The sequence below is a fragment of the Musa acuminata genome, chromosome BXJ2-8 (assembly GCF_036884655.1).
Source record: "Musa acuminata AAA Group cultivar baxijiao chromosome BXJ2-8, Cavendish_Baxijiao_AAA, whole genome shotgun sequence".
Classification (NCBI taxonomy): Eukaryota; Viridiplantae; Streptophyta; class Magnoliopsida; order Zingiberales; family Musaceae; genus Musa; species Musa acuminata.
Window position 1 is genome coordinate 53,158,676 of NC_088345.1, and position 22,028 is coordinate 53,180,703.

The following is a 22,028-nucleotide window of genomic DNA, read 5'->3' on the forward strand; positions in this document are numbered from 1 at the left end:
GAATTCCTTTTCCTTTTTCTTTTATGCTTGTCTTCCGATTAGGTTGTTGTAGTCCTGTTGATGTTGACAACACTCCGTTTACGTTTGAGATCCTCCTTCCTTCCTTCCTTCACCCAACTTTTGTTGACACGAATCAAAGGAATGCATGCTACTTCTTAAACAAACCTTCGTGCGCGACATGCGCGGAAATAAACAAGAGTGATGATAAGAGTAGGAAGAAGAAGGAGACATAATAATATATCAGATATTATTAAGGGATGTCTTAATTTTGTTCTTATGGATATCGTCAGACTAATCATTTCGTCCGATATCAATTTTAGTATAGATTAACACCATTTTAGACAAATATATGTTTACGACGAAAAAGAATAAAAGGTAAAAATATTTTCTTATGTTTCTTTTATCTTAAAATTATTTCGATACTACTTGGGTGTAATTTTCGTATTTGTGAGAATAAGATTAATTGATGTATAAATCTTCACACCATCATATATGTTTGTGTAATCATATTTTTTTTTATGTTATTAATTGTTGATATGTACTTTGCAATTCAATGGTCATAAAACTTTCATTTGATGACAATACCGTTTTGGACGGGCACATACTAAAGCCGTCGCCAATTTGTCGTGTCGAGTGTTTGCATCCCATTTGACACCAACTTTACATCAACCGATTTGGAATTAATTGAAACATGTCAACATTGCACATTATAATGTGCAATCTAATCAACATTGCACATTCACATAATATAATAATAATAATAATAATAATAATAACTATGTTTGGGCCTCCAAGACAAAACCATCACCATTATTTGTTTTGGCATATTAGTAACTAAAACAAAAAGATTCTTTCTCGATAACGAAGGTCACGAAGGTTCATTTATTATTTATTTATTTATTTATAGAGATTGATATGAAAAATAAAAATATGACAGGTGGTGCTCCTCATATAATTAATATAGTACAATTATCATCTTAGCTATCTTCTTATCGTCCTATGACTAACATCGTAATACTATATGGTTGACATAGGATCTACACTTCAACAACTACTTCTCGTAATTAATGTTGATCATGATAGCGATGATCGATAATACCAAAGACTCGTTCTAATATTATTCAAAATATTGATTAAATTATTTGAACTTAAAATTAACTTAAACTTTGAACGAGCATCGATGAAAATGACCTTAACGTAGTTCTATAAGCTTTAGAATATACGAAATCGAATGAGTATTATGTCGGTCAAGATCGAACTATAACAATATAAAAAAGGAACCTCCGAATCATTGACCAAATCAAACAATCAAATTATGAATATATATATATATATATATATATATATATATATATATGATTAAAATATAAAGATTATTTTCAAACTTTGAAATAAGGAGTAATTAAAACCCCAAAAATTATATTGGTAGAAAAAAAATTGCCACATGGATAATAAAGAACTCTTTTTGAATGAAACAAAAACAAGGATTAAATTTTACATGAAAAATTGAAAATTTTCAAAAAAAAAAAAAAAAGAATTGTGATGCAAAATTGGAGAGGATACTAATCATCGACGTAACCCAATGTGGAAATTTGGTTCTCGATTCACCAAAACCGAGGTTGACTAATGGATCCATGTGTTTGATGATGTTGATGACCCTTAATCGGAGTGGGTCCATGTGTTTGTTTGGCGAACATGAACACCATAAACAAGTACTTAACTTGCAATTAATGGGTTCAACCACACGTTGATCCCACCAATAGCTATCAACCTTACCTTTTGTAGTCCATGTTCATGGAATCCTACCTTCGTCCCACTAATTAATGTGGTCGATTAATTTGATTCACTCGAACAACCGTGTAAGCTTCGATTACGTCAAAGAAAGTTGTAATTCTTATGAATTCCTATTGTAAATCGAAATCTAACGAGTATTAATTGGGTTACGATCTCAAAGAAATCTTATGATATGAATCTAATGATACAAATGATCTAATTGGGTTGCGAAAACTATGGGCAGAGTCTACTACTACACCATTGTTGGGCCATGTTTTCTATCCACCATCTACTATTTTCAACCTTAGGAACTTACTACTCCCCATCGAGGAAGATTTCAATTCGAATCGATTTGGCAATCTATCGATTCAGGATCGAATGATAGTGTAATTTCGATTCTAACTACGTCGAGCTGAAATTAATAAAAAAAAATACAAAAAATTAATAGGTTCAAACTGTCCAAATTTTTCTTTAAATTTAATATGATGGCAAATAGTCAAATAAATAATTATTTTAAGATTTCTTAGGTTATTTCATAATTTAAAATATAATAAATATGAAAAAAAAATAAATTTACATATTCATTTTGACATTATTGTGTGTGTGTGTATGGAAATCCAACCACTTTTCAAAGTAGAATTTGATCGAAATTATAAAATAAAATTATAATTTTTTTTAATTTTAAGTTATATATATAAGAAAAAACTCAAAATTCGATTCATGTCAAAAATCTAAAATTGAAATGGTCAATTTTAAATACGATACCTGTATGAAATACTTAAGATATTATATTAGACATAGACGAGTCGATATATACTAAGATACATAGTCTTCATCCAAAACAATTAGGATTAGCAAGATATCTAATCTCCCAACTTTTGTCTCTTGTAGACAACATTCATATTTATATTTATGTTAGGATAATTAGATAAAGCAATATCGATTAACAATATTAGGACCAAATAGTGGCTGACAGAGACTATCATCGACCCTCCAATCATTGGAATCCAATAGGATTACCAGATTAGATCATATGTGATCGAGTGGGCAGATCACACTGTATATGAATGATTAAGCGGCTCGAAATCTAATCTAAGATTTTAGAGTGGATTAGATAGAAATCTACATATAGGGAGAGATAGATACAATACCCAACAGTCTTTCGCATGTGCCACATGATATGTCCCACGAGAGCCTTATTTGGGACCCCCCTCCCCCCAAACATATGTATGAGTCACCAAATGAGAAGTACATCAATTAATGCAAAGAATGTGACTGCACTTGCTCTCCTGTCACAGCCCCATGTGTTGCCTCCCTTAATACCTCCATATAAATATAAAATATAAATATAAATATAAATATAAATATGATGAATTTTTGAATTTTTTTTCAAAGTTTTTCCCATGAAATATCCCTCATTTTCATAATTGGCTCGACCATATTTTTTTTCTTCAGAATATATGGAATATTTATTATTATTATTATTATTATTATTTCATATGGATTAATCCATCGGGTTAATCGATCCGATTATAATATTTTTAAACTACGTTATAGTATTTTTAGTAATATAAAAATATAAAATAAATATAAATATGCTATGACATAAATATTTTTTTTTATAAATTATGTAAAAATATTATATTTATAATATATTTTAATAATATTAGAAAACAATTTATACTATTATATAAAAATATTATAATATAATATTTTTTGATATTATGTCATAATAATTTTTTTTGACATTACTGAAAATACTATAATCTTTATGTAGAGAAACTTTCTAAGTATTAGATTAAAAAAACATTATAAAAATAAAGAGAAATTTTCTAAAAAATAAAAAAAAAAGTTTTTTTTTTTTTTTTGAATTCGTCCTATTATATATATATATATATACATACACATGCATTTGTGTGCGCGAATTTTAAAGCAAACCAATCTTATCCAGCCGGATCCGGCGGCCCACCCAAGACTCGGCCCATGTGCGCCCGTCCCCCCGGTCTGGGTCCCGCAGGTCCCTAGGCGGCGGTCGGCCTTTCTCCTTAGGATCGGACGGTTGCGACAGCAGGATCACCGCGGTCTCTAGTGGACCCGCGGAACATCCGGCGACACGCTGTCCCATTGCTGTTGCCGTCTCTCTTGTTCTTCTAGTTTTCCGTTCTTTTACGAACCTGCCCCTACCCCATGTCTTAAATTACATAGTCACGAATGGTTGCCGAGTCTTATCCCTCTCATTGTTATTTACTATTGAATAGATTATATATGCACTACGAATGATAATGACAGATCACATGGTTTGAATTGATATTATTTGTATATTGGTTAGAGATTTCTATGTGAACTATTGGGAAAATGATGGAGGAGGATAAATTTGCATCATGGAGATTAAGATGTCGCGACTTGAGTCACAACATATGACTGCAGCGCAGCATCAACAAAAGCATCCTCGTCTAATTTCGTGTCAGGCGTCGTGACTTAACACCAACAATTTGTACTAACAGAACACGTACTAAATAGTTGATGGGGGTAATCGTGTAATTCTAGGCTACCTTCCTGGCCTTTTCTCTGCTTTAGCTTGCTTTCTTTTCGCCCCTTCTCTTCTCTCTCTCTCTTGCTGCGAGTGCTCCGCCTGGTGTTCTTCGGTGGCGGTGTCGCCTCCGCGTCGCTCTCGTCCGATTCGATTGATGCTACGTCTCGAGAAGATGGTCTAATTTTTGGTCAATTGGCTCCTTGGGTAAGTGAACCCCCTCGTTAACGGGAATCGAAGACGCAAGGGTGCGAAGGAGGGAGTGCGTGATCTTTTGGCGACATTGCTCTTCCGTTTCTTTTCTTCGTTTCTGTCCCTCCGGCTTTGGTTTATGCCGATCTTGCTTGCTTTGGTGATAGTGATCTCTTGTTTTTCCCCGTTGTTTCTTTCTGTTGCTATGTGCGCAAGGTGTGATCTTTGAGTGGCTTTTGACTGTTAGGCTTACTTTATGATTCCTATGCATCTCTGCTGATGCCTCTGTTTTTCGATTTCGAAACATGTTTTCTGGCAAAATTATCTCTGACGTCTAGTTCAGGTTCCCTGGCGTGTGCGGTTTCTTGAGGGTTGATTGCCTATTCCATTTTTCCGATCTGATGGGTTTTTATATTTCTTTGTACTTTTTTTTTAGAGCTGAAGTTTAAATGGTATATATTTTTATCGAAAACTCTGTCCTTTATTTGTGTGTTGCCCTTTTCATTTCTTGTGTTGGAAATTTTAGTTTAGGTCTTTGCGTTATTCTCTTCCCTGGATTTTGCTAGACTTCTTCATGATCCGTACTTTTTTTAAGGACTCAAAAGCATGTGTTTCCTTGTGTCGATTGTGATGCTCGATTCTTTTCTTGACTGTTGCATCTGCTTTTGGTATTTTTTTTCTAATGCAGGAAGCAGCGATTTTGAGGAATCGGAAGCAGTTATTGTGGCTCGGTATCTGCCCTCTTTGCTTTTCGACGTTGCTCCTGGAACCACGTTACCGATGGCGACCGAGATGGTCAGTTTGGCAACAAGCGAGAAGCTAAAGGAGATGGACTGGATGAAAAACATCGAGATTTGTGAACTTGTTTCACGTGATCCGGGGTACACATAATTGGCAAAATTAGTCAGTTTATTTTCTTCTTTTTGCTTTCACTTTATCATGAACAGGAGAAAAACTGAAATATTTCTGTTCTAATTGCACGTGGTACATGTGGTTTTCTGTTTATTGCATCAAGTCTCATCCTTGGCACTTCGCTTTCGTGCTAACTTTATTCTTTTGGATCATCAGGCAAGCAAAAGATGTTATCAGAACAATTAAAAAGCGCTTGAAGAACAAAAATTCTAATACTCAGCTTTTCACTGTCATGGTAAGCACTACAGTTTTTTTTACTAGGAGTCTCTATGCCCCTCACTTGATTTTAGCGACTAATGGATTTTGGTTGCCAAAATGCAGTCTTATTGTGTTCGGAAAAAAAAGAATAAAACTTTTGGCAATGCTTCTTTCAGAATTTGCAGGTTTCTGATGGTAAAAAATTGCACTGTGACATTGCAGTTGTTAGAAATGCTAATGAATAACTGCGGAGAACACATTCATAGACAAGTCATTGATAACGGGCTTCTGCTGATTCTAGTGAAGATAGTGAAGAAAAAGGTCTCTCTCTCTCTCTCTCTCTCTCTCTCTCTCTTCATCTGCTGATGTTTTTGAAATCTCAAGGCCACCTATCTTTGCAAACCGGATGGGTCGGTAATCTGCAACTGATATCCATGTTTTGCTACAGACTGATTTGCCAGTTCGAGAAAGAATATTTCTTCTTTTGGATGCTACACAGACAGCCCTTGGTGGGGCTTCTGGGAAATTCCCTCAGTACTATAATGCATACTATGACCTGGTGGTAAGTACTGTATTAATAAATTGTGCTATCCCTTCAATGATTATTGTTCTCAATGGTTGCACACACATGTTTTGATACCCGTCTTACTAATCTACTTCTTTATGATATCTTCAGTTAATTTTCTTGTTTCTAACCTCAGTAGTCTTACCCAAATACAAAGCTAATAAAAATGTTAAAAGAAGGTACTCGGGTCACCATGCAATATATACCATGGGATGAATTGAGATACATACCACAATATTCCTAGTCATCTGATACATATTTTTTTATCACTTAGTTTTGTTCGTTTGGCTTGACCATTTGAAACTCACACTTGCAGACAAGAATTTACTGATAATGGTGTTGGATTGGCCATCATTATAGAAATCCAATCACTTGTTTATGTCATTTATTTTTGTAATCACATAGTTTATTTGTTTGGGATGATCATTTGAAACTCACACATGCATACAAGAATTTTCTGATAATGGTGTTGGATTGGCCATCATTATACTTCGGGATGGCCTTTAGATGTCGTTCCAATTATTCCTGGCTTTAGCTTGTTTGGTTATTATTGTCCGAAGAATGGTAGAGGGATATGGAAATGCATCAGGGAACTCTCTCTCTCTCTCTCATATGAGTAGAAGAATAAGCTTTTCACACATTAATGGCATCACCTTACACAAAAGGGTGATCAACACATTACACAAAGGGGTGAAGAAGAAATCTATGACTTCTCAATCATTCTATTCGCTTGTCTTTGTCGGAGCATGCTTGCTTTGTGACCACTTTAATCTTAGATAGAAAAAGCTTTAGTAAAGATAAAAAATATGTATAGATGTAAAAAATCTCTATTAATTGTTTTTCTTCCATTTCTCCTAAATAATTTGAAATATTATCATTTATCTTTGATTTGATAACACTTCATCTTACCTCATTCTATCCTTGATTAGAGATTAGTGAAATATTTGTTTGGAGTTTTATTTTTTCTTAAAAAAAGACATATGTAGCCTTTTCAAAGGCTAAGATCATTGTCAAGATAAATTTATTTGGAGTTCTGTTTGTAGTTAGTTTTTGATATTTCTTAGATCATCCTTTGCTTCTCTTTTTATGATATTTATTGTCTTTTGTTTGTCGGCTCCAGTCTGCTGGGGTACAGTTTCCACAGCACCCTCATGTTACCCCACCAACAGTACCTGCTTCAAAGACACAAGCAAAACCATTGTCTGCTCAAGAATCTCTCTTTCAAAGATGTGAAAATGGGGAAAGACAAGCAACTGCTCAGCTCATACCTGACTCTAGGTATGTAAGCTGATCATTATTATCTGCTATTTATATTTCTTAGGACTATTTTCCTGAAATCAGAATGAGCATTGTGATTTTTTTAATTACTATATTAAAATGAATGATTAAAAATTTGATAGAGAAATCTCTAATTATATACATATTCATGTGGTCATTCAACTATCTAATTTGGAAATGGGGGACAAGGCTTTCATACTCGTTAATGGTGTGGACCTGATCATTTGTTTTTTTTCGTCAAAATGGGTAGGACAGCAAACGGGAGTTTAGGGTTTTGCCTTTAACAAGCCCTCGTTCAATTCAAGAAGCAGAAGCCTCTTGAAGAGATTATAATTAATGAACTAGACTGATTTTATTGCTGAAAAATACTGAAAAAATAGCAGAAAAAATACGGAAGAGTTCTGGACATGTTTTGGTTCTGGCAAGCTCGTCTGTTTAAAACCTTACATAGACTCTTGAATAATAAAATGTTGATACAAAAATGCTTAATAATCGCTAACAACCTTGTTCAGCTAAATATTGGTCATTGATTGCTTCTGTGACTGAAAAGGGGGCTCACTCCTTTACCATTGAGGAACATGACTGGAACGCGGCAATGAAGGTGTAGTGTGAACTTGGTCTGGAGTCACAGATGTGGTGGTGCAATGTTGCTGTGGCGAACATGGAGCAAGATTGCGATTGATTGGGGCAGTAGATGTAGCTTGGTGACTTGGGATGGCACAATGTTGATGTCTTGGGGTTCCCACGGCATACACAACATAGGAACATGCAGATCTTGCAATCTTGGTTACCACACAAGCACAAATGTGAGGCTTAAGCAGCTGTAGCTGAGAGCAAGACACTCAGTAACAATGCCTTGCTTCTCAGATTCACCTTGTACCAAAGAGGGTGCAATGTTGTCACTCTTCATGATGTAAGTCGTGACCAAGCAAGTTGACGGTCTTTTCCATCATTCTTGATGTTCAACAGCTTGGGGTTCCCATGGCATACACAACATAGAAACATGCGGATCTTGCAATCTTGGTTACCACACAAGCACAAATGTGAGGCTCAAGCAGTGTAACTGAGAGCAAGACACTCTGTAGCAATGCCTTGCTTCTCAGATTCACCTTGTACCTAAGAGGGTGCAACATTGTCACTCATTCATGATGTAAGTCATGACCAAGCAAGTTGAGGGTCTTTTCCATCATTCTTGATGTTCAACAGCTTTGAGCTTGAGACAGTTCAATTGGGTGCAATAATTAAATATATCGAACTGGTCACCTGAATCTTCAGTGGGGCCTTCCTGCTTGGCTTTTGACATTCAACCTGCCATCCATCCTTAAATAAAACACTAAAGGGTGCAACCGGCTCCATCTTGATCTTCATTTACTAATGGAACTTGCTGCTTATAAAATCATGGGTTAAACTGATGTCAACCAAAAATTTAATGTAGCCATGTAGAGAAGCTGAGAACTGTCATGGCTTTGTAAAGCTAAGGTTTTATTTTTTCAATCAAGCATAAAGGGAAATTTGGGTACATTTTGCTGGTAAGAAAGCTGATTCCAAGTTCAGCTCTTGTCTAATTCATCTTCTTCCTTAGCCAATATCATTAATCCCCCCTAACCAGTATGATTAGTCCTTCGTGGTGGAAAGATAGATCCTTTCTTCTGCAGTTTGCTAGTTTGGTTCTCTTCAAATTACAATTTTGTATTGACTTTCGAGGTAGAAAACTTAACTGATTTAGCTGGTTGAGCTGAAAATGCCACTTTTGGTTCTTGCCTACCATTATCTGCAAAAAGTGCATGATTCATCAGGATATGATGATGAGATGGACATACCATAAGTTTCTAGATATGAAATTAACTCTCAATATTAAAGACATCCTTCTTCCACCTTGGCCTCATCTACAGCAGCAAGCAGTCTTGGATGGGGCTATCTTTCAGTTCGTTGATGACTTTGCCCAATCTACATAGATATGTAATTTTTTAAAAAGAATGCTGCATATCCTCTCAAAGTCATTATACTAATCCACTATTTATCCTTTTTAATTTAATGTAGCATAGTGCCATAGTTCACCATGGGCAAAGGTCTAAGTTTCATCATCAACACCTCAAAATAATCCCTTTAGGTGTATGTGCCAACCAATACTGGTTACCATTGTTCTACTGTGCAGCAGTATCCTCGAGTGAAAAGAGAAGCAGAAATTTGAAGTCTTCAGGACTAACCATCCAAAATTTTCTGTCCTGAGGGCCAACTTGTTGGATCACATTTATTGAACTTGTGAAAATTAGTTTTTTTGTTGTGCAAAGTGTGACTGATCCATTGTTTTAAGTCCTCGGTAGGTTGTCCAGGTAGCTGAAAATAGTTATACAAGATTTGCTGCTAGGATATGTTTTGCTTCTTATTTATTTCTCCGGTAACAGAAGGAATTATATACTGCACCTATCCTCTGTCGGGCCCAAGTTGATGCTAATTATGCCATTTTATGGTTGACTGTGACAAAACTAGGGGAACTACATAATTGGCAACTAGAGTTGTCTAACATCATTTACTCATTTAAATGAGAAATTTGTATAAGAGAATGTGGTTTTGTTTCTTTGGATTTAAAAAGATTGAGACCTTGAACATTTGCTATAAATTTGGACTATGAAGATTGAGATATTGGTAAGCATTGGATCGGTAAAACCTGAAGTTTTTCTATAAGTATCTGATAAACATATCAGAATGCATGAAAATGTGTTGGTTAAATATTTTTCAAAAAAGATCCAACAAAACTTATAGATTTCCTAGTGAAGATTCTCCTAGACAAATTTTGATGAACATACAAATTGCACCTAATTTCTGTCTAACCTTACTAAATTTACTTTGCTAATGTTTTTTATTCTGTTGACCCATTATCTTCCATCAAATTTACTTGTTCTCCAATTTATCTGCTTGTCTTATTTCAGTATAATACATAAAGCATCTAGTGTCTTGGAAGTTTTAAGGGATGTTCTGAATGCTTTGGATCCTAAGCGACCTGAGGTATGGAATGGGAAAACTTAATTTACCTACCATCTTCTTCGGAAAAGATATTAGTTAAAATGGTTAAATAAATACTTCTCTTGAAATTGTCAATATTCATGTTAACAATGCCTTTTAAAATAAGGATTTTTCAGTATAATCATCACAGTGATTGGACGTCTAAGATCTGAAACTAGAATATGCTTGGTTTACATGGTTATCTGTTGTGTTTGCTCGATTGACATTAATTGGATTCTTAACCTACTCATTGCAGGGAGCAACTGATGAGTTTGTATTAGATCTTGTGGAACAATGCTCATTTCAGAAGCAGCGAGTCATGCACCTCGTAATAACCTCCCGGTAGGACATTTTGATCTTGTTATTTTTTTTCCTATTTACTATTTGCTTAGACATTTCAATTTTGGCTTGATTTTGATCTTTTAATCATTTTTTGTTTCTTATTGAATAATGATTCTGGTGTTTTATAATTGTAGATCCTCATTGAAATTGTATAATTACCACTGGTAGTTTGCTTTTCGTTGAGAACCAGTCCTGGTCCCCATCCAACTTTGATAATGAGAGAAAATATTCTTGACCTTGGAAAAAAAAATGTTTGTTGGACATACACAAACATTATGATGTTCAGAATATTACTACACATGCTAAAACCAAGTGTTTTGGTAGGTTAATATTGAGTGTAATTAATTGGGTGTATACTGGAGTTTCTGCCTTCCTAGATGCTAGATAGTGTTCTTTATATGAATTACAGTTTTAATTGATGACATTGCATCATGGACAAAAGTTGGTAAGTGCCTTCATGCTAGCATGGATATCTAATCGTGGCCTTCACATTTGAACTATCTATGGAACATCCTTTTGCCACGAAGATGTTTTTTTAACCATGTGGATGCTCACCGTTATCTTAATATTTATCTTGAATTTCCTCGAAACTGCAGTTGGCTGATTATTAAACGACATGAGCTGGCATTTTTATAATAAACAATTTGTTGTTCTAATGCATTTGATGTCTTCAGGGATGAGAAAGTGATCACTCAAGCCATTGAATTGAACGAACAGCTAGAGAAGGTGCTCACCGACCATGATTCTCTACTTTCAGTTCATGCTACTCCAACTTCTTGTATTGATGAACAAGCTGAAGAGGAAGAGGATGCAGAACGTCTTTATCGAAGGTTTCGTTGCTTATACTTGTTCCTTGCATACATAGAAAATTCAAACTTTCAACTTTTGCATATCATGGGCTAAGGTTCCGGTGGTACCCAAGTTGCTGCTTTGTCAGTGGCACAACCCATATTATGCGCCATACTGGATCATTTGCCACACATAGGGGCATGAAAACCACACAAACACAAGCTCCATGGAGGCATAGGCAATATATTTGTATAGCAAATCTTACACACTTGCAACAAAAGAAAAGTAAATTTGTAATCCAAAACAAATTATAGAAGAATTATAAATTTTATTTATTAGGAACAACTGAGTCGAAACCGATTTGCGACTCATCCTGTCTCTTTTTAAATGAGTTGAATATTGTAAACCGCAAGGCTCTTTTCAGGCCTTTGTCTGCCCAACAAGCCCCTCTCCATTGGCCTTTGGGTTGGAAGATAAGGAAGAGAGTTTGATTTTCTTTGGTATTCTTCTTGTTGAGAGAGAGCAAGCAAAAAGAAGGCAAAAGCCTCAATAGCCCTTCCGTTAGCCAGCACCCTAACCTTGGCTCAAGCCGATCTGGTAGCAGCAGGAGCTCTTGCTTTACCAGTTCTATTGAGATCAACAATATTCTGTCCTGGAGTTGTCTTCATTTTCAGCTTTTTTCAATAATGAGGAAAGTTAAAACGATTTATTTCCTGAAGAGTGCGACTGTTCCCAATTAATGTGCATTCTGATCCATACCAATCCAATAGTGTTGTATAACATCTATTTAGCTATATGCTTTTTTTTCCCATTCTGTTGTATATATATCTTATTGTTATTTTGATCATGACTGGGTGTGATGTCTCAAGATGCCTGTTATTAGGCAAACAAATTCAGGTAGTTCGAATTATCGTATGGCATCGTATGATCATTTCTAGGTAATGATTATATTACTTTGTGAGAACCATATAGTTTAATGAAAACAAGTCATGAGTATAATTATTCACTAACCAAAAAGGAAAGAAGACAAAACATGACTACTACTTTCTTTGGGTATTGATGACAAAATCATCTTGGAATCAAGATGCACTAGATTAGGCCTGGTCTAAGGCCATACTTAAGACTCCCTAATTTCAATCAAGCTAAAAGAAAGTCACATGAGGGAAACAAAAATAGGAATACTCACCTGTGCCTTGTGATTCTCCCTTGTGGTAGGTAATGTAAAATCAGCATTGTAACTGTTATCTTCTTATACAGGAAAACTAGCAATGTGGATGACTATGTTGTTGCCATGGCAGATACTTGCAGAAAAGCGTGGGCTTTTTTCATTGTTATGTTAGCAATAATCATTGAGATTATGTGACTTTATGTCAGCATTTGAATCTCAGTTTGTTTTTCTGATGCCTAAATTTTGAAAACTTCCTTACTTGCATATTATACAAGAACATAAACCAAAGGAATACCAACCACATCATATGTGCCATATGATCAATCAGGTCTTTTTAGATCTGTGGCTATCTTGGCTAGTTTGGTCATGACATCATATCTTTTTCTTTTTCTCCACACTAGATTTTTGGAAATGTCTGAGTTACCTTGTTTTAGCATGTTCTTTTTGTGCAGTTATATCCCTTGCAGAGGATCTTAAGCAAAATCCATGAATCTATCTTTCTGATTTCTGTGCCAAACCAGTCACATCTTGACAACATAAAAAGTCAAATGTTGAATTGCTAATACAGTGCTGAAATTGACCTGTCAGCATTTTGACAAACAAATCCCTCATTTTACATATTACTGTTTGATTGGAAAGCTGGCAGGGCAACAAGATGTGTGACCCCAGGTTGGGCCAGTGCTAGACTTTTTCATACTGGAGGTCTGTGTGAAGTAGGTGAATGAAAAATATGTCACAAAATTAGGACATTTTACTCTCAATTTCTTGTGGACCTCTTCCACTGTTGTATTTTGCATAAAGTTAGGGAATTGTCACACAGTTTTCAGGAAATTCTCATGTACATGATGTCCATTATTTGGAATATTTGTGAAAGCTTCTCACTAGCTGAAAGATGCTCCTGATTTATCCATTACCTAGTTATGAATAATCAAATTTATCCCAAAAAATAAAGAGGAAGCTTAAATTTCAGATATGGCCCATGACATATGGCTCCTGTTTAACTTAGCGAAAGGCATTTTTCAGGTAGTTCCTTGCCAAATTTTTTATTTAGCTCTTCTAAGTGTGTTAACCTTCTGTCCTAGGTATCCTACTAAACTCATCTTGGGGGTAGAAAATCTTCCTCGTTGTGTTGATAAACATGAAAACTGTTTGAGCAATCCTTTGAGTCTTGTTTTTCATACTTGAAGAGAATCTAGCGCAAAAGCAGGTGGAGATTAAGAAAGGTTCTTCTCTGAGGCACAACTTTGTCTCAATATTGGACATTGTAGATGGAGTTATACATTGATTTATTAAATATCTCAATCTGTATTTACTTGCATGTATCTCTGTCTACCTTGTTTGTTCCATGGCTGACACTCTTGTCACTGAAAAGGATAAAAAATTTGGTTCTTTCATGTCAGTTGCCCTTGCAGCTTGGTCATAGTGCTGATTTAGCTAGACAATAGAATGATTTATATTAAAAAAAAAAGGGGATTCCCGTCTACCTTGTTTGTTTCATAGCTGAAACACTGTCATCACTGAAGAGGATCCAAAATTTGGTTCTTTCATGTCAGTTGCCCTTGCAGCTTTGTCAATGTGCTGATTCAACTATGCAATAGTAGAATGATTTACACTGAAATCCAAAGGATTTTTCTTTCATACTGACCAAGTTATACTTCTTTGTGCACTGATGCTCCTGTTCTCTCTTCCCTGAAAAATTACAGAATATGCAAAGGAAAAGCTTGTGCTGAAGATCAGTCAGAGGGTTCGATAAGTTCTTTTAGATCAATTCCAGAGGAAAAGATGCGGAGGCCACTTATAAGGCCACTCTGCATAAATTCATCTGATTCAGATTGTAAACCATTGGATCCTGAGAGTAAGCAGTCTTCGCTTGTGTCATTGCCACCTCCACCAGCCAGGCACACGGAGAGAGAAAAATTCTTCAAGGAAAAGAGTAGGGATGGCTCCGGCATTGCAGGTCATATGAGGGGCCTATCACTGGACAGCCGTAACGGTAGTAGCTCTCGAAGTGGCAGCACTGATTGTAGCGAAAGAGATGTATTTGGTTTTCGAGACTCATATTAACAGCAGGAGGATCTGCATAAATATGGCATCTGCTTCACTGTGCTAATACAGAGATTTGGAATTTCTGTTTTCCTTTTCATGATTACCCCCCTTGGAGGTTCGAGGTGTTGACTATTTGTCCTGGCTGACACATTTGTTGCAGTGTCTCCATTGTCTCTGGTTTGAACTAGTTGGAATTGGTAGTGGTGTTATGAAGAGGGGAAGAACAGAGTGGTTATTGGTTGTGTTAACCAATGCACGCTAGGGCCTTTTTCTGAGCTTGCTGCATCACTGTTTTGTATTCCATGTAACATGAACTCAAACCTTCATGGTGTCATATAGAATAATAATAGGATGGCAGGTTGATTTGCTGGTGAATCTGAAATGGGTCTCATGCTTTGTTTTTGAATGCTATTGATTTGTCTTGCCTAGTCTGATACTATCCAAAAACTTGTGTAGAGTGAGAGAGAGATTAGGCTGAGTTTTTGAGTTTCTTCATCTGTACCATTAATAATTTTGTTATAATACAAGTTGTGGTATTTTGGTGCTGCACAAGCTCCAAATAAATGTTGGAACATTTGTAAGGTAAACATAAAATTTTTCATATATTTTTTTATTCATTCTTTACTTTATGATGTTATCTTTTGGATTTTATTTTTATTATTTATAATTTTAATATCTCGAAACAGAAAAGATATTGAAATTATTTTTTTATTCATCATTATCGTATCGATCTAATATATGATAATAAGTGTGTATTTTTTGACAACCAAAAACAATCTGGATTGTTCCAAGAACAACTATGGTTTCATCCATCTTGAGACTACTGATAAGAGTATAATGCCATTTCCTATCCATCTCGTCTCATGTGGCTTACAGAAGTTTATTGGCATAAAAAAATTTGGAATGGAGGTTATACTCAGATGGTAATTTCTTGGATCAATCAGTATTATACCAACTCCCCATATGGTTAAAATCATTATTGCTTGTTGGATATATGGTCCATGACATAGAACAATGTATCTACTTTCTCAGGCTGTGAGCTTTAGTATCAATTTGTGCTCTGATTACACTCCCTTAATATATTTATGATTGTATCCTCAGGTTGTGAGCTTTAGTATCAATTTGTGCTCTGATTACACTCCCTTAATATATTTATGCATTAAAATATTTTGTCAATTCAGAAATTTCTTTCTCAATCCTACATTAAAATCATCAGAGATGGAAAAATGAAGCCTGTAGTTGAAGAAATTAAAATTTTCAAACCATATTAACATTTTACACCTTTGCAAAAATAATTAACTGATTTTTAAAATATCTATTATTATCTTAACAACATTGTCACTTACATTTAATGGTTTTACATATCTATTTTTAGAAAAAAAATAGAAATAGCATGTTTGCCTTACAAATTTTAGTTTAGCATGAATAATCAATCCTCTAAATATTATTAATCATCCTCTTTTCTTTAACATTAGAGTTAAAGGTATTGATGATAATTAGAGTTTCTTTAAAAGCAATGAGTTCTTAAAGGTATTGATGATAATTAGAGTTTCAAGTAACAGTCAATTACAATGAAGATTAATTAAAAGTGCATAAATATCAGTTTCTCCTGTTTCTCGTTTCCCGCTTTTTCACTATAACTCGTTTCCCGGATCCTTAAATGGAGCCCGGGCCGGCGCTCCAGCAAACCCTACACGTTTGAATCCTCACCTTCGTTCTCGTTACCAAAAGCGCAGACCGCCGACGCCTCCTGTGATGAGCCGGTACGCCTTTCTTCTCCTATCCTAATGCATAGCTTTGTAGTGCATGTCTTAGTCTCTTCAATGTCAGGCGATTGAGGACCTTCAAGCGATGGATGAGATCCCACGGCATCGATTGCAGCGACGCCCTGAAGCTCGACGACGCCGGCAGCGAAAGCGGCGATGGAATCTCGGTGAGGGCCGTCTGCGACCTGACGGAAGGGGACCTCGTGGCCACCATCCCGAAGAGCGCGTGCCTCACCATCCGGACCTCCGCCGCGCGCGACATGATCGAGAGCGCCGGTTTGGCGGGATGTCTTGGCCTGGTCGTGGCTCTCATGTACGAGAGGAGCCGCGGACCCGCGTCGCCGTGGCAGGGGTACCTCCAGCTCTTGCCGGAGAGGGAGTGCGTGCCTCTCGTCTGGACCTGGCGGGAAGTCGACACCTTTCTCTGCGGAACGGAGCTCCACAAGGTATAAAAATTCTGGTTTTGTATTGCATTGTCGATTCTTTATGTCCAATTGTTAATGAGTTATTAAGCATCTAATAATGGCTTAAATTTTATATTTGATCCTTTCAGCATTTTGTACTATGTTTTCCACTTTCATTATACTGAGCTTGGAATAATAGAACACAGAACAGCTATGTTACATACATCGTTTTTCTTCTGTGGAAGGTTAATCTAGTTGGACTTGGTTAGGTATTTTTACTAATCATTATTTCATATTTCTGGAACTCACATCTATATGGTCCTGAGATGAAAAAACTTCTATTCTGCAATGTATAAGTTGGTGGAGGCCGTGATACAGTTCATCAGATGCCTACACGACATCATGTTGTTTGTACTCTGCTTGGTTTACATTTACGTGAGTGACCTGTCGACCTGTTTCTTCGTTCAGCACCTCCTTTTCTCTCTGTTGTTTTCCTTTTTATTATTCTTCCTTTTTGTTTTTCATGATCTTTGGCATCAATTCTTTGGTGGTTGTTCTCCCTTTATATGAATTATCTTTTCTCCTTCTGTATTCTTTCATATATCATTTCACTTCATATGGAATGAATGAAGATTTATATTCTCTTGAAAAACAGATTGTTATCGTGCTCATCATGTCTGAGTAACTTGAATAGGCATTATAAGACAATTTCATCTACTTTTCATCAGCCTGTGTTTTGAATTATCTTCTTCTTTCTGTGTTCTTTCATGTATTATTTCACATATGGAATGAATAGAGATTCTTATTCTTTAAAAAGAAAAAAAAACATTGTTATTGTGCTCATCATGTCTGAGTAACTTGAATAGCCATAATAAAACAATTTCATCTGCTTGGCATCAGCCCCATTAGGTTCTGAGGTGATCAAGATTTTTTTTTTTACATGCCAAAATAAATTTGATTTGTTTGCATTTCATTTTGGCTCTGTATAACCTGCTGACAAGTTCAGTTGGACATGTTAATTTAATTTAGTTTGTTAATGGTCCCTTTTGTGTTGTTGTGGTCCTCTTGGCTGGCTTACAAACTGATTCCATTTTCCCATCTATGATCTGCATGTTTGCAGTCTTGTTCTCTCGTTGTATGCAATGTTCAGTGGACATTCTTTTATCTACAAATCTTGTTGCAATGGAAGTATTTTTATGCACTGGATAAGATGCTGTACACTCTGCCCTTTATACAGAGGCTTCTGATACTGATTATTTTTCTTTTTCACTGTGTTCTGGAAATATCTAGACAGGCAGTAAAGCAAGACAAGACGATCTTATGTGAGGATTGGAGAGAATGTATTGAACCCCTAATTCTATCTGGTGAATGGAAGCTTGACCGAGATAATTTTGGTGTTGAGCAATATTTTTCTGCCAAGAGTCTGGTTTCATCAAGATCTTTTGAAATAGATGATTACCACGGATATGGAATGGTACCTTTAGCTGATCTGTAAGTTAACCATTTGTTATGACAAATATTCAAGTTCTAAGCACACTCTACACAGATGTGTAGAGGAACCATTTCTCCAATTGTTTTTTCCTTGTTTAACTATGTTCTAAAAACACTTCAGCTTCAATCACAAGACAGGAGCTGAGAATGTCCATTTGACCTCTGTATGTTCCCCTTCTAGCTCAGATGATGAAGGAGATGATCATGCCAGTGATGATAAATTATTAATTGACGAATCCAATACTAGCTCTTCAGGTTTCACTGTGATCCAACCACACTTTTTAGAAGGAGCTTTTCTGGTTGGGAAAATTAACCTAGTGATATTGTTTTCTATTGTTTAGGAGAAGATAATACTGCTCTAGAAATGATTATCGTGAGAAATGTTGAGGCAGGATTTGAGGTTAGTATTTTTTATTTTCACTTTCTTTGTAATTTTTCATACATGTAATTGAAGCACAATATTATAAGTTTCCTGTGTAATCACATGTATGAAGTATTTTTGGTGACTCGTGGATCTTGGTAAGATTTATATATCAGGATACTACTATGATTTGTTCATGCATCCTTAAGATTGCCTCACTTTCTCTTGCATCAACAAAGTTGATTAAAGCATCTAAAATTTAAGAATGACATAGTGAGGTACCAACCAAGTTGATGCTTTCTCCTGTATTTTTGAGTATTCTTAATTAAAAAAAATTCTTTTGGTGTTTGCTATCTATTATAAACTTCTTTTTGATGCCAATCCCATGTTGCTCTGTCATCACTGACATTATTTGTTTGGGATCAACCCATATTGGTTTTTAACACAGTGATACAAATATCCTATGATTTTCCTTTTTTGCAATTCACCCATATTGTAAATCTCCCACTCTTTATGGACCAAAGGATATTTCATTTTCTGATACTTTGAATTATATATTTCAGTAGAGCCTTACGTTAGTTTAGTGCCACTACAGTTAGTTCCTCGTGAACTATACTAGGCCCTTCTCCTGCAGTTCTTGATACTTGTAGATACTCATAATAGCTCTTTAGATAAGTTTAAATTTTCAGGATATCTTTTATTTGCATTTTTTTTCCGGATCAAAGCTTTTAACTGCGTAAGGCTTTCTGCTTAATGTCTGAGTTCTAAAACTAATCACCTCAACATTCAACTGTCTGATGGATTGCTTCTATCATTCTTATCTTGTAGCATGCTGTTCTTTTATTGAATTGACCGACTATTTGTTGAAAGATGTAAGCTACTGTAAGAAAACATGGAACGTTTTATTCCATAAGATGATTAGCTAACTAGAAACCTAGGAACTCTAAAAAGTGACACCTACTGTGAGAAAACATAGAATCCAAAGATTTGTAACATGTTAGTTTCTTTTCCCTTGTTAATCACCCGAACACACACACACACACACACACACCCCTACACCTCTTTTGAGAGTTATATAGCTACAAGTCTTCATTGTCAATGCTGCTCTTTTTAATTAACCAACTAACCTTTCAAGCCAATCAAAACCTCGACAAGCACCATTAGGTGGACAAATTGGATATATCTTGTTTACATGTTGTCCCTAAAACCAGCTGGAGAATCATTCAAACCTAAATTTAGCTCTTAGTTCTGGCACCTTTTCTCTCAGTTATTTCCTTCTCACCACTCAAAAGTCTCCATTATTTCACTTGTCCTCCTTGCAGTTCCATTCTGCATGTCCTTTTCATCAACTCTAATAAGTGATGTGCTTCAGCTTCTATTGTATTTTCATGTATGTTACCAACCAAATCAGACTGATATGAGATCCATCTTTTTCAGGTTTTCAACACGTATGGATCTATGGGCAATGCTGCCCTGCTTCACAGATATGGGTTCACTGAAGCTGACAACCCATTTGACATTGTTAACATTGACCTAGCCTTGTTAGTTAGATGGTGCTCATCCACATTCTCCAATCGTTATGCCAGAGCAAGAATTTCTTTGTGGAGAAGGCTAAATTATTCAGGATGCTCTAGCCAGCATACCGAGTACTTTGAAATATCTTATGATGGGGAACCACAACTGGAGCTTCTTGTCCTTCTTTATATCATCTTTTTGGCAGATGATGCTTATGAGAAGCTGAGCTACATGGTTGATGCATTTGAGGGCCCAGATGAATCTACAAATATTGTGAACTTAATCAAGATCACGAGAAATAAATTCCGCAAAGTAAAGGGTCATAAGAAACCGGAAGACATCAAAGAACTGTTGGTGTCGGAGAATGTATGTTCTGCCTTAATATCACTAGCTGATTTGAGGGAAAGCCTCTATGGCACAAACTCCCTGGATGAGGACATGAACATGTTGAAAAGACGTTGTCCGGTTAAAGACAGGAAGCTGTACCATTCTCTGATACTGCGAACGAGTGAAAGGATGATACTTGCAAGGCTAAGAGATTATGCTTTAAAACGATCATCTGGGAAGAAGGCATAATAGTATAGAGAGCTCATTAATTTTCATGTATTGGAGTATCCCATTCATGTGATTTATTAATGTCTACTGGTAGATAGAAAACTATTTATCTTTTGTTTTGTATTGAAATTTGAAAGTTAGAATTTTTGTTCAGTTCGCATTCATTTTGCTACTTTCTATGAATAGTTGACTGAATAAACTTGACATGTTACATTTATACTCTTTTCAGTCTGCTAGAGAAGAGCTGGTCAGATTTGATTTGGTATTTCGTAGAAATTATACATGAAGCTTATTATCTTAGACATGATATCCAAAAATAAGATGCCAAGTATTTGTGTGTAAGGTTTAATATATTTCTATTGTTAGATAGTTCATGCTAAAAATAAAAAGAGACTTAATTAGTTCCCTTATTTAATCCCAAAAATCCTATACAGCTAATGGATTTGATTATTTCATTTGAAACGATTTAATTATTTAATCAAAGAAAAAAAATAATGGGTAACTTTCTCAAAAAAATCAAGTTTTTTTTTTTTTTTTTCTTGCATGGTGTCCTTTTCTTTAACTTTATTCTTGTAAAGTGCTTTTAATTTTTCAAAAGATAATATTATCTTTAGGTTTTCGTTTTGTCGACCCTCGCCCTCACCCCTTATCCTCTCATGTGGGAGGAGCATGTTGCCCACTTGCAGTCCTCGTCGCTTAGGTTTAGGCGTTTGATGTCCTACCTCTTTAAATTTGGTACATTAATGTCCTACCTCTTTAAATTTGGTACATTAACTTAGGCGTTTGTTGTCCTACCTCTTTAAATTCGATACATTAACCGAGAGTACACGAGGGAACGAGTAGCGATTGTTGTCTTTGTTCATATTATCATCTCCTCCCTATGATGAGAAGGATGATTTTCTCCTCTCCGATGTTATCCTTGTCCTCATCGCTCTCGTTTTGTTGCTTAAATCTTATCGCTCGTTCTCTTGTGTGCTCTCGATTAATATGTGAGAGAGATGAGATGTTAAACGTCTAAAATCAAATGACAGGGATCATGAATAAGTTATGGGCCCTTGTAGTAAAGGGTGAAGAGCCCAAGAAAGGAGGTTGTGGATGGGTGATGGGCTCCTTCAACTTAGAAGGACAAGAAGACAAGAT

At 35.7% G+C, this 22,028-nt stretch overlaps 2 protein-coding genes across 4 annotated transcripts; both read left to right on the forward strand.

Moving 5' to 3' along the window:
* Nucleotides 1-4,372: 4,372 nt before the first annotated feature.
* On the forward strand, nucleotides 4,373-15,171 carry LOC103995675 (TOM1-like protein 5). Of its 3 annotated transcripts, none has more exons than XM_009416324.3 (10): nucleotides 4,373-4,510; nucleotides 5,184-5,376; nucleotides 5,564-5,642; nucleotides 5,828-5,926; nucleotides 6,054-6,167; nucleotides 7,291-7,448; nucleotides 10,379-10,454; nucleotides 10,708-10,793; nucleotides 11,468-11,623; nucleotides 14,454-15,171. In XM_009416324.3, the coding sequence occupies exons 2-10, from the start codon at nucleotides 5,276-5,278 to the stop codon at nucleotides 14,812-14,814; spliced, it is 1,230 nt and encodes a 409-aa protein (XP_009414599.2). In that variant the 5' UTR covers nucleotides 4,373-4,510; nucleotides 5,184-5,275; the 3' UTR covers nucleotides 14,815-15,171. The 3 variants fall into 3 exon arrangements, with proteins under 3 accessions (XP_009414599.2, XP_018686362.2, XP_064979165.1); XM_018830817.2 differs by having other exon boundaries at nucleotides 4,427-4,565; nucleotides 14,454-14,953; XM_065123093.1 differs by lacking the exons at nucleotides 4,373-4,510; nucleotides 5,184-5,376 and having other exon boundaries at nucleotides 5,573-5,642; nucleotides 5,782-5,926; nucleotides 14,454-14,953.
* A 1,323-nt stretch (nucleotides 15,172-16,494) lies between these two features.
* LOC135620265 (ribosomal lysine N-methyltransferase 3-like) lies at nucleotides 16,495-21,052 on the forward strand. The gene is made up of 6 exons (XM_065123094.1): nucleotides 16,495-16,559; nucleotides 16,627-17,008; nucleotides 18,261-18,457; nucleotides 18,579-18,712; nucleotides 18,799-18,857; nucleotides 20,256-21,052. The coding sequence occupies exons 1-6, from the start codon at nucleotides 16,552-16,554 to the stop codon at nucleotides 20,907-20,909; spliced, it is 1,434 nt and encodes a 477-aa protein (XP_064979166.1). The 5' UTR covers nucleotides 16,495-16,551; the 3' UTR covers nucleotides 20,910-21,052.
* The last annotated feature ends 976 nt before the right edge of the window (nucleotides 21,053-22,028 follow it).

Excerpts from the sequence above, each read along its gene's own strand:
- LOC103995675 (XM_009416324.3), top strand. The coding sequence starts at position 5,276 with ATGGCGACCGAGATGGTCAGTTTGGCAACAAGCGAGAAGCTAAAGGAG. Across the intron at positions 5,377-5,563 it reads CTTGTTTCACGTGATCCGGG|GCAAGCAAAAGATGTTATCA; the intron begins GTACACATAATT and ends TTGGATCATCAG. Across the intron at positions 11,624-14,453 it reads GCAGAACGTCTTTATCGAAG|AATATGCAAAGGAAAAGCTT; the intron begins GTTTCGTTGCTT and ends GAAAAATTACAG.
- LOC135620265 (XM_065123094.1), top strand. Across the intron at positions 17,009-18,260 it reads GCGGAACGGAGCTCCACAAG|GCAGTAAAGCAAGACAAGAC; the intron begins GTATAAAAATTC and ends ATATCTAGACAG. Across the intron at positions 18,713-18,798 it reads ATCCAATACTAGCTCTTCAG|GAGAAGATAATACTGCTCTA; the intron begins GTTTCACTGTGA and ends TCTATTGTTTAG.